Source organism: Salvelinus namaycush, chromosome 2, assembly GCF_016432855.1.
Source record: "Salvelinus namaycush isolate Seneca chromosome 2, SaNama_1.0, whole genome shotgun sequence".
Lineage (NCBI taxonomy): Eukaryota > Metazoa > Chordata > Actinopteri > Salmoniformes > Salmonidae > Salvelinus > Salvelinus namaycush.
In genome coordinates, this window is record NC_052308.1 from 13,266,348 (window position 1) to 13,279,305 (window position 12,958).

Consider the following 12,958-nt stretch of genomic DNA (forward strand, 5'->3'; position numbering starts at 1 on the left):
CAAGATGTGAAAACAGATAAAGGTCTTGAGACTGTAAGCACAGTACATTTCATTTGTTTAGTATCCTGCATTGCTATCTTGTGGCTCTTACCGGAATTGCAATTGGGAATAAGATTACAGTAGTATAACATTCTATTGAGTATAATCATCAGTATCCTCAAATTAAGATATCAATTCAAATGGTTATTGATCTACCTTATTACTGCCAAGTGGCAATTTATATTTTCTTCTTATTTTGAACATTTTGACTGTCACTGGATATCTCAAAATTAAGCATGCGGCACTACCTAGTGGATTCATGGTGAATTACAAGATAATGAATACAGATTACAGTACATTGAATAAGCATAGAGAAATAAATCCATTGAATTTCACTCACTTCTATAAATCAATAAACTTTATTCAATAACACAGTATAAACAAACAGCAAAAAAACAGAACTTGACATGGAGTAAATGGATAGTTGTACTGGTAAATCCCAAAGGGTGTAGGCCTACAGGATGACATACCTGTCTGAGACAGAAGCCCAGACATAGTGGTTTAACGGGTAGAGATGCACAAACCTGCTCTCTTTGCGTGGTCTCAAGCCATTCAGTCAGTTAGCAGATGTACAGAAAAGGGCAAACACATTCATGCTAAGCGACATTTAGCTACTGTATGAAACATGTGTTATTACATAAAAACCAACTTAATCAGCTCTTTAGAAAGGTTTTCATTGTATATAAATGATCTGAAGTGTACAAAAAAGTATATTACACATTTCTCGATGCATGATTCCTGCCTAAACTTCCCTTTGAAAGTACTACAAACTACCTGCACTTTTGACTTCTTCACTGGACTACAAGCTACATACGTAATGTACTGTACCAGTTTCAAACAGCATCAGAAGACTATGGGAAAGGAAAGGATCATCAGCAGCATTTGTCTTTTAGTAAGGATGCAGTCAGTGAACCCACTAAAATGTCCCAGGCTTCCCACGTTGCCCTTAAACCATACTGAACAGCACCATGCTGTTGAAACACACCACTCCTTCATACAGAATGACAAGAGCCAGGAGATTTTCCTGGCGAGGTCACAGGGTCAGGAAAAAACCCTGGCCCTAACTATAATATATAACTAGGACAAGGAGATTTTCTTGACTACATAACTTGGCCCTAAGAATGACCATAGGAATATACATTGGATGGTAATAACTCAAACCTCTACAACCTGTCTATTGATGCAGTGTGTAGCTACACATCATACAGCACCTGTATAACAGACATCTAGGTTTCTAATAGTTGTTGATATATATAAGTTTAAGGCTCTTTAAGGACCTGAGGGTTTTGAACATATGATGAGGCACACACAAGGCAAAGAATAGAATAGCTACAGAGTAGACACATGGCTAACTGAGAGGATGAATAGAATAGCTACAGAGTAGACATACGGCTAACAGAGGTTGAATAGAATAGCTACAGAGTAGACACATGGCTAACTGAGAGGATGAGATAGACAGCCATATGAGGGTCCAGTCACCAGTGCAATTAAATGGTCAAGGTTGAGGAACCTGCGGAAGATGGGACTTCAAACCAGTGAGGGTGAATAAAGTCACTCTCATCCTTTAACATAATGTCACATTTTTGTTAAGTCAAATTTTTCCTCAGGCATCAGTGCAATGTTTTATGGAGTAATAAAAAAATAGTTAGCAATACACACATAATTTCAATGGTAACAATTCCTAAGTTTCTAAGAAGACTGAATTATGGTCTTTGTTTGACATGAAACCACAGTTACAGGTTTATTTTTGACCAGAAAATGTTCTTCACTTTAGACAACAAAAGTGCTCTTTCCAACAAACTGAAAACTTAAAAAATGTATCTGTAAGTAAGTATGGGCATACACTGAACTCCACTCAACCTTGCCTTTTCTAAAAAGCCCAGACTAATTATGAATTGGTTTCAAAATAAATCTATAAAAGCTAGACATATCATACAAAAGATGCATATAAGACATTTTAATGAAAGCTGCTTTGGTAACAACAGAGTCAAGACATCGGTGGATTTCCTGTTCTCGCCGGCCGGCGGGATGTTGAAAGCGGGGCCCTTTCTCTCCTTCTCATCTCAATGACTTTTTCCAACGTTGCTCGTCCTCCTGCCTCTAAAACCTAAATGAATGGATCTAGTTACACCAGACGGAGGGTGTTTGTGTTCCGTTGTTGAGATGCCTCCGCATCAGATGCAATGTTCACTGGGAGCGCTTTGTCATAACGATGTTCGCGCTGTGAAAGACAATGCTATTGTACTGAGGGCTGATAAAGTAGAGACCTTGGTCGCCGAGCCAATTGCATTGGGACCTGAAAAACATGAAAATAAATGGGCTTTGTTAGTCTGTCCGTTTACGCATAAAAAGACAAGCAGCCTAGTTGGCAATTCATTGTTGAAGGCTTTTTGTGCTATTACATGCTTTGGTGATCAAACCTTGGGCATATTTACATACATTTCTGAATACAAAATGTATTTAGGCCAGGATTCAATCCGATCGCGCTTTGTCAGCTATCCACCTTTTAAAGGCAATGTTCCCGCGATCATATTGAATCCTGGCCTGATTAGATTTTGTGTGTGTACCAAATCGTCCCCACTCTATCTGTTCCTTTTGAAGTCATGGCTTAGGGCCACAAAAAATTCAGGTCCCTAGTCATGACAATAAACCAGTATTGGCAATAGCTCTAAGCAACACCATTGAGATCATTGAAGTGTGAGGGAGCAGTCCACTATTGACTGACCTGGTATTCTGGGGATGGTGATCTGTCTGCTACTGCTCCCCTCTCCTCCTTCCCCAAATGGTTTGATCTGGATGAAGTACTCCTCATTCATAGGCAGGGAGAGCTCCACCGACGTCGTGTTGGTTTCCATGACACTAGGGCGGCTGTGTCGGTTACGCTTGTAGAGCACCTAGGGACGGACCACACAGGTAAAAGGTCACCGGGAGAAACCATGACAACAGGCACTATTTCTAACTAAATCATTGTAGTCAATGCTTCAGTTTCCACTAGAAAGCACAATCACAAAGTCAAAATTGAAAGGTCACCTGGGAGAAACCATGGCAACGTGCACTATTCCTAACTAAATCAATGTAGTCAGGGCTTAGGTTTTCACTAGATAGCACAGCCACAAAATCAAAATTGAAATCAGATAAATTGTAGAAATAGGCATGGTTTATGACTTTGTGGCTGTGTCAACTAGTGACGACTAAATGCTTCCTTACTTTGTAGCCAGTGACCTCTGACTCATTTTCCAGGGCCTTGACTTGCTCCCAGTTCAGGATTATCTTGGAATTCAATGTGTTCCACATCACTTTCACTGGGGGCTGGCTGGGTGCTGAGGGACACAGATACATGTAGATGAAGATCACATGATCTCCAATAAGTCAGTGGAAACAACCTCTCTAAGGCAGGGTTGATGCTTACGTGGTTTCTTGGTGGTGACATTGACAGTGACACTAGGAGGCCCAGCCCCGGCCGTGTTGTACGCTCTCACTGTGACGTAGTAAGTGTTACTTCCTCTCACCCCTCGGATAATGGCTGACGTCTGGTTGCCTACCGTCCTCTGGACACTGGCTGCCTCCTCCCTCTCTCTCTTCTCCCAGTACCTCAACTGAGACCAGATAGACAGAGGATAACCAGGGACATTAATGCAGACACTAGTCTGACAGGACAACTGTAAACTGGAACTACAGTGAGTGCAGTAAATTGGTATAAAAACAGCATTTCATTGTATGGTGTGTCACCTCATACAGTGTCGTCTTTCCATGGGTAAGGTGCTTTGGTTTTGGTTACGTAGCTCATGAAGTGAGGGAGTGTTTAAATGGCGTGGTTAAAAAGAAATCACCATGTGCAAAATGTCCCAGCTGTCAAGTTGACTGATTTTCAGATTTTCTGTGACACCCGAGTGTCCAGGCTGAAATAGCTGGCACGGTTGACAGAACAAATATAATTTGTCTTACCTCGCAGGAACAGTTTGCTCAGGCCCACTTCCCTGGTTCCTTTAAATGGTCAACAATTCATAATTCCAGTACTTTATGCATCCCATGAATGAAAATAGGCAATTTGTTTATATACTGTAAAAGCATTTGAAAAGTGAGCTGACTAAGAATTACAATCAACTAACAGACCACAAAGCCACAGTTTTTTTTTATACCTACAATACTGTGTGGTTTATAGGCTAAACATCCCCCATGTCTCCTGGTGCATTTCATCACTAGACTGTTAGAATAATCAGTATAGTTAGCAACAACACTGAGCACAGCACAGCACAGACAGAGGCGCAACCAACCAAGAGAGAGAAAAGAGAGAGAAGAGAAGAGGGAGAGGGAGAGGGAGGGGAGAGGGAGAGGGAGAGGGAGAGGGAGAGAGAGCGAGAGAGAGAGAGAGAGAGAGGCTGGACCATTACACATAACAAGCTATTAGATCTGAGATGCCCAATGTGCATGAGCTTTGTCCTACCACCTGCCAAGTGCTCTTTTTTTCCCCTTTTGGTTGGCTGTGCCTGTTGGTCTGCCCAGTACAAAGCTCGCACGTTGTGTCTGTTTCCCAGTCTGCCCTGTATGGAGAATGCACGCACTCGGTATGCAAATATGAATGGCTTGAGAAGCGGTCACCGGTCGAGTGTGTGTAGAAAGTTATAACAGTACTGCCACAGCAGCTGCAGCATAACATTTGATTAACACTTGATAACACTTGATTTACATCATCATCAATATTCAGTCAGGTTGGTTGATATGCGCAGCAGAGAGAGGCAGAAAGACAGAGAGGAACAGCTGCATCTACGACCCTCTGACCCAACTCATCCCTTCTTCAATCAGGAGTTGCACGTGTGTCAGGGCAGCAGCAACACTGGTAGTCTAGACCAGGGCTCTCCAAACCCCGTTCCTGGAGAGAAACGTCTAGACCGGGGCTCTTCAACCCCGTTCCTGGAGAGAGACGTCTAGACCGGGGCTCTCCAACCCCGTTCCTGGAGAGAGACGTCTAGACCGGGGCTCTCCAACCCCGTTCCTGGAGAGAGACGTCTAGACCGGGGCTCTCAAACCCCGTTCCTGGAGAGAGACGTCTAGACCGGGGCTCTCCAACCCCGTTCCTGGAGAGAGACGTCTAGACCGGGGCTCTCCAACCCCGTTCCTGGAGAGAGACGTCTAGACCGGGGCTCTCCAACCCCGTTCCTGGAGAGAGACGTCTAGACCGGGGCTCTCCAACCCTGTTCCTGGAGAGCTATCGTCCCTTAGGCTTTAGCTCCACCTCTAATTTAGCCCACCTGATTCTAATAGTTACAGTAGCTGGTTGATAAGCTGAATAAGATTGATTACAACTGGGGTTGAATTGAAAACCTTACAGGAGGGTAGCTCTCCAGGAACAGGGTTGAAGAGCCCTGGTCTAGACGTCTCTCTCCAGGAACAGGGTTGAAGAGCCCTGGTCTAGACTCTAGCTAACCACCATATATAAAATATACACACAAGCCACTAGCCAGCTAGCCATATATCATGAGTTAGAAGATTATTCATATTATAAGTTAAATAAAAGCATCGAAGATAAATCACAATCAACAAAACAATTATCATCAACAATCAGCTGATAGCCCACCATCTTTTCCCCATATCAGTCATGTCTTTAGGAGGCACTGTAACTTGCTTATGAAAGTAGCTTATTTTTTCAAGTCGGTGGGGAGGGGGGGGGCACCCTTTATTTATGCACCTGCCCCTGAAAGTTCTGTGCACGGCCCTGCAAACACGCGCGCACACACACACACACACACACACACACACACACACACACACACACACACACACACACACACACACACACACACACACACACACACACACACACACACACACACACACACACACACACAAAGAACTTGACTTACCTCATAGCCTAGAACTCTTCTCTTGCTGGTGTTCCAAGGCAGGGCTTTCCATGAAACCTCAATCTCAGACGCAGACAGACTCTTGGCACGGATCCTGGTGGGCGCTCTGCCAGGCTCTGGGTTAATGAAAAACATACTTTTAATTAGTTTAAAAGTATTGCAGGCTTTGATGACCCTTAAAGTGGGTCCATCTCTTTCATCAGCAGTACAGAGAGAGAACCAGAACCAGCAGCAAAAGTAGGAACCAACCATCTGCAGATGTAGATAGAAGTGCATGTGTTAAAAGATCACTGTAATGACCGGGAATAAACAGTCCAGAGACGCCTCTCCATTGGCCTTTAAACGCACTGCTGCTTCTCTGCGTCTCAGACTGACATGACATTATTCTTTACCAACCTTCCTCTGCAGAGTAGATGGTGATGACGGGTCCGAATGGGCCTTCCCCTTCGTTGTTGTACACTCCAACCTTCACTTGGAAGGGGGAGAAGGGCTGGATGCTCTCGTTCTTAAAGACATATTTGGAGGCTTCTGATGAGGGCACGGCAGCCTGCATCCAGCCTGTGGCTCCGGACGGTCTGAAGGCCACCACATAGCCAAACCCTCCTCCGTTCTGCAGCTCCTCAGGAACAGGCTGCAAGAAAACACACACACACACACACACACACACACACACACACACACACACACACACACACACACACACACACACACACACACACACACACACACACACACACACACACACACACACACACACACACACACACACACACACACACACACACACACACATTAAAGCTGGTGCACAAGTAGTGAACACACACAGCCGTCCATAATAACTCGCCCTCAGCATGACAGCTTGTTAAGACTGAAAGCACATCATATTTCATATATTTCTGGGGACTGACTTTTATTGTTTAAGTCAACACTCCTCTAAAGATGGTTATATAAAGGGCATTTTATTTTATAACACTTGGGAAAAGAAAGACATTGACAGAGTCATAGCTATTGTGTAGTATGTAGAACTGTGTTAGAACTTTGTTCATGTCGAAGTTAGACTTGATTTTAACTCTCAAATTGAAACCAGCATTCAATAGCCATTCAGCAAAACTTTCACAGCAGTGGATGATTTTCAAGCAGCTGGAATAAATATGAGTCTTCAAAACGGGACTGATTAAGAAGGAAGCTTCATATAAAAAAAGATAAGTAAAACAAAATCTTTGAAAAGTTGCTTGTGACTTTGTGAAGAACCATTCTGTTTAATTATATTATTAAAACCGCAAAGGCATTTTTCTCTCCCCAGGGTGACAGCAGCAGTTATTGCTTCTCTGTTCTTAAAAATGAAATGCCATACTTTAAGCCTGCCTGCTGTTATTAATGCAACAACGGCCCGATTCCTTAGAGAATAATGACGTCTGCCTTCCCCTCCACGTGTGAGGGAGTATGGAAGCAGGCGGCTTGCTTACCTCCCAAGTGATGACTAATTCTGAGCGACTGCCTCCACCTCCGCTCACATTAGCTGGTGTGACCTTCGGAGCTGGGGAAACAGAGGGTAATTTTTATCCTGCTCAAGTCAGTTGACACCAGCCATCAATGATAACATGATAATAACACATTCGGATAAGATATTTTTTTTTTACATTGAAATAGCTTTCCACCATACCAGACCAACTAAATGGCAAGTACACTCACATAAGAAACACAGAAAACATGCAGAATTGAAGGGATCCATGAAAACAGTACATACATGTCTCCTTTGTCCTTGCTTGTTTGGATGGTTTGCTGGGCTCCCCAGTCCCAATGGCGTTGCTTGCCAGGACTCTGAACTCATATTCCACCCAGGGGCTCAGGTCTATTACTGTAGCTGTCAGACTGCGGCCCCCCACCACCTCAGGAACTGGCACAAAACAAAACAGCCCCCTCCCCTCAGAATGAAGCAGGTAGCAGGAGAGTGTCCTCTAGGCTGACAGGCCCACTGAGCACACTCCACAGGTGCAGGGGACTAATCAGTCAGAAGGACACATGTTGTACTCACACGCACACACACAAGGGTGGAGTTCACTTGGTTTCCACGTTTGCTCATACGTAGAGCTCTGTTTGTCTGGATCATAAAGGCAACTCCCCAAACTAACAGGCTTCTGCACAAAATAATTAGAACAGCACCAACCATGTAACTTTATTTAACTAGACAAGTCAGTTAAGATCAAATTCTTATTTACAAATGAGGACCTACCGGGGAACAGTGGGTTAACTGCCTTGTTCAGGGGCAGAACGACAGATTTTTACCTTGTCAGCTCAGGGATTCGATCCAGCAATCTTTCGGTTCCTGCCCAACGCTCTAACCACTAGGCCACCTGCCTCCCTCCTCTAACCACTAGGCCACCTGCCTCCCTCCTCTAACCACTAGGCCACCTGCCTCTAACCACTAGGCCACCTGCCTCTAACCACTAGGCCACCTGCCTCTAACCACTAGGCCACCTGCCTCTAACCACTAGGCCACCTGCCTCTAACCACTAGGCCACCTGCCTCTAACCACTAGGCCACCTGCCTCTAACCACTAGGCCACCTGCCTCTAACCAATAGGCCACCTGCCTCTAACCAATAGGCCACCTGCCTCTAACCAATAGGCCACCTGCCTCTAACCAATGGGCCACCTGCCTCTAACCAATGGGCCACCTGCCTCTAACCAATGGGCCACCTGCCTCTAACCAATGGGCCACCTGCCTCTAACCAATGGGCCACCTGCCTCTAACCAATGGGCCACCTGCCGCCCCCCTCTAACCAATGGGCCACCTGCCGCCCCCCTCTAACCAATGGGCCACCTGCCGCCCCCCTCTAACCAATGGGCCACCTGCCGCCCCCCTCTAACCAATGGGCCACCTGCCGCCCCCCTCTAATCAATGGGCCACCTGCCGCCCCCCTCTAACCAATGGGCCACCTGCCGCCCCCCTCTAACCAATGGGCCACCTGCCGCCCCCCTCTAACCAATGGGCCACCTGCCGCCCCCCTCTAACCAATGGGCCACCTGCCGCCCCCCTCTAACCAATGGGCCACCTGCCGCCCCCCTCTAACCAATGGGCCACCTGCCGCCCCCCTCTAACCAATGGGCCACCTGCCGCCCCCCTCTAACCAATGGGCCACCTGCCGCCCCCCTCTAACCAATGGGCCACCTGCCGCCCCCCTCTAACCAATGGGCCACCTGCCGCCCCCCTCTAACCAATGGGCCACCTGCCGCCCCCCTCTAACCAATGGGCCACCTGCCGCCCCCCTCTAACCAATGGGCCACCTGCCGCCCCCCTCTAACCAATGGGCCACCTGCCGCCCCCCTCTAACCAATGGGCCACCTGCCGCCCCCCTCTAACCAATGGGCTACCTGCCGCCCCCCTCTAACCAATGGGCTACCTGCCGCCCCCCTCTAACCAATGGGCTACCTGCCGCCCCCCTCTAACCAATGGGCTACCTGCCGCCCCCCTCTAACCAATGGGCTACCTGCCGCCCCCCTCTAACCAATGGGCTACCTGCCGCCCCCCTCTAACCAATGGGCTACCTGCCGCCCCCCTCTAACCAATGGGCTACCTGCCGCCCCCCTCTAACCAATGGGCTACCTGCCGCCCCCCTCTAACCAATGGGCTACCTGCCGCCCCCCTCTAACCAATAGGCTACCTGCCGCCCCCCTCTAACCAATAGGCTACCTGCCGCCCCCCTCTAACCAATAGGCTACCTGCCGCCCCCCTCTAACCAATAGGCTACCTGCCGCCCCCCTCTAACCAATAGGCTACCTGCCGCCCCCCTCTAACCAATAGGCTACCTGCCGCCCCCCTCTAACCAATAGGCTACCTGCCGCCCCCCTCTAACCAATAGGCTACCTGCCGCCCCCCTCTAACCAATAGGCTACCTGCCGCCCCCCTCTAACCAATAGGCTACCTGCCGCCCCCCTCTAACCAATAGGCTATCTGCCGCCCCCCTCTAACCAATAGGCTACCTGCCGCCCCCCTCTAACCAATAGGCTACCTCCCTCTAACCACTAGGCTACCTGCCGCCCCAGCACCATGCATGCATACACCCTGTTCTATTGTAGATGATATAGTAGAACTGGGTGATATGGACCTACACCCTGTTCTATTGTAGATGATGTAGTAGAACTGGGTGACATGGACCTACACCCTGTTCTATTGTAGATGATATAGTAGAACTGGGTGATATGGACCTACACCCTGTTCTATTGTAGATGATATAGTAGAACTGGGTGATATGGACCAATATTGCTATAAATTACCTGAATTGACGTAATAATGATAAATAGAACGATAAGTGCACCACAGTTTTTTTAAATGATCCTTTAAACTACTACTATGGTTGTAGCCATCAATTGTCCCATTAAAAATCACCCATTAGCAAACTTATTTCATTTCAACTTCACATTTCTCTAGTATAGGCTACTTATCGTAATGAACGATATCAGCAAAATGCCTGTGATGAGTGATCGGTATGGATCTTTTTTTGTTTATCGTCCCAGCTCTAAGATATAGAGATCCGGCATCCAAACTTTCGTATGGGGCACTTTTCTATGCTATCAAATAGCTCCCTTCACTGTAAGTCAGAAATATATGTTTCAAAAAACCCTGCAGTCAAGTAAAACTGCAGTCAACCCGGTCACTGAACAATCGAGTGCCATTTGGCATCAAAGTAAAATCACTCACAGGCCTATATATATTCTCACAGGGGAGAAGAGAAAATGGAGATCAGACCCCTATATAACACTTTGATGAGGCAATGGCTGGTTGGAGAGCCTACCTGTGGTGACAGCCTGCCAGCCCAGGGAGAAGGGTGTCCTGGCCTGGATAGTGTATGTGGTAATTGGACTGTGATTATCAGGCCCCGGTCTCCAGGAGAGAGAGGCTGTGGTGTCACTGATTTCTTCTACATGGATGCTGGTAGGTGGGCCTGGGGGACCTGCAGATATGGGGCACAACCAGGCAGGGAGCCAGAGAGAGGGGGGTGTTCAGAGAGAGGTGTGGGGGAAAGAGAGGGAGGGAGAGACAGTGAGGAAAGGGAAAGAGAGAGGCAGAGAGAGAGAGTGTGAGGAGTGTGAGAGCGCGAGAGAGAGAGAGAGGATTGTGATAAAGGCAGAGCAGGGAACAGTGGTGTCCTGATCACTGTCCACCTTCAGCAGTGGGAGTACAGCTGGCAAAATCAGTTTGGTGAGCAAACCGCAGGGAGCCTTTCTATCTCATTAGATTCAATGTTATTTTCTCAGAGTATGATGCCTTCACATCACAATTAGAGGCATGCCCAAGACAATGGAGAATAAACACAGACTGCTTTATGTTTCACCAGAGGATTTTAGCTCCACGGATACATTGTTAGACTGTATTCGTGATTTAAATACTTGGATGGCTCACAACTTCCTCCAGCTAAATCAAGACAAGACCAAGGTACTTATTGTTGGAGTCAAAGCACAGAGAGAATCTAGCCGCACATTTAATTCAGGGGCAATGAACATTGCCAAGGTGTGGCCGTTTCGCTCTCAGGCTGATACAGAGACTCATCTGTGCTTTTATTACAAGCCGGCTTGACTACTGTAATGCTCTCCTGTCTGGTCCCAAGAAAGCCATTGGTCAACTGAAAAATACATACAGAATGTTGCAGCATGGGTACTGACCAAGACCAGATGGAGAGAACACATTAGTTTTAGAATGAATTTCAAGATTCTTCTTTTGGTTTTTAAATTAATCCATGATTGTGCACCCCAATACATGTCAGAGATGCTTTTAAGTTATGTACCCAGTAGGTATGTTGCCATGGATAACTGAACCAATCAAGTGACCCAAAACTATTTGAGTGGGAGTGTTGCCTAGCAAATTACATTTTCTATTGCTATGACCTTCAATTACCTTTCAAGGACACGAGGATGGCTTTTCACTGACTTCTGTGAGGTTTACAAGGTTTTTCCCGACGACAAGGTTTTTCAACCCATATTGAATGTGTGACAGTGTTAACATTTGCTTGATGCTTTATCATACGAAATAAGCATTTATAACATAATTAGTAAATACCAATCATTGATAGCATAAATAAAAGTATCTTTCATGAAATATTGCTTGTCCTGTATAGACACCTCGGACCACCAGGTCTGCTGCGATGGAGATGCTGTCCACCTTGGTCTGCACTGCACAGGTGTACTTCCCTGCATGTCTCAGCTGGATGTTCCGAATCATGATGTCCCCAGCGGAATGCTGCTAACATGCAACACACACATGAACAAATATGCACACAAACACACACACACACACACACACACACACACACACAATGATTAATATACTGTAGTAACATTTTAATATATGCAATTAAAACACATGACATATGCGGATTTGACAACAATATGTCAGCAGAAAAAAATATTTGAAATACCTATTCATGGTCTTCGTATGCTTATTATTGTATTATAATTCTAGGGTTTAAACTATTATCTTTTTACAGGTTCTAAAAGGGTGATGGGCATACCTATAAATGTGAGACAGGCAGAGTACTTACATTTAATCATAATAATTACACAAATGTATTCATACAAATGTGCTGATTTTAGCTGTAGAAGAGTGGCCTCATTATTTCAATGATCAAGCAAAGCTTAATAGCCTAAGTTCTCAAGTTCTTTTCATTTTGTTTCTAATCCCACTATCATTTAATCAGCCCACCACTGAGTGGAGTCAGGACCAGTGTTAAATTGGATGTGGAAAAAGCTGCTGCATCATTACAGGGATCCATGACGTTTCAATGAAACAGTGTACAAATGTATTTAACTCTAGAGATGGTGTCATTTATCGTGATGTCATTTACCATGGCAAAAGGAAAACGTAATTAAGATTTTAAAATATAATAAAAAACATGACAACCTGACCATATACTGTACATGTCTCCACTAATCACTTCTGGAACAATGTTTATCATCACTCTTCTTCAGACAGGGGAGCTAAACAAGGCTATTTTAAGTGTTTTGTTGTTACCGTAAAATGTAAATGAAAGACGATAAGAGTTTTGAGCTTGGTAGGTTTTAC

General features: G+C 45.8%; 1 protein-coding gene across 1 annotated transcript in view; it reads right to left on the reverse strand.

Moving 5' to 3' along the window:
* Positions 1–391: 391 nt before the first annotated feature.
* LOC120020433 (contactin-4-like) overlaps positions 392–12,958 on the reverse strand; it is a 162,233-nt gene continuing 149,666 nt past the window's right edge. The window contains exons 13-22 of the mRNA XM_038964098.1: positions 12,019–12,139; positions 10,695–10,853; positions 7,648–7,797; positions 7,367–7,437; positions 6,297–6,531; positions 5,901–6,016; positions 3,449–3,635; positions 3,247–3,359; positions 2,765–2,933; positions 392–2,335 (exon numbers count right to left, since the gene is read on the reverse strand). Coding sequence (XP_038820026.1) covers positions 2,244–2,335; positions 2,765–2,933; positions 3,247–3,359; positions 3,449–3,635; positions 5,901–6,016; positions 6,297–6,531; positions 7,367–7,437; positions 7,648–7,797; positions 10,695–10,853; positions 12,019–12,139 — 1,413 coding nt within the window. The 3' untranslated portion in view covers positions 392–2,243. The remainder of the gene's footprint in view (positions 2,336–2,764; positions 2,934–3,246; positions 3,360–3,448; positions 3,636–5,900; positions 6,017–6,296; positions 6,532–7,366; positions 7,438–7,647; positions 7,798–10,694; positions 10,854–12,018; positions 12,140–12,958) is intronic.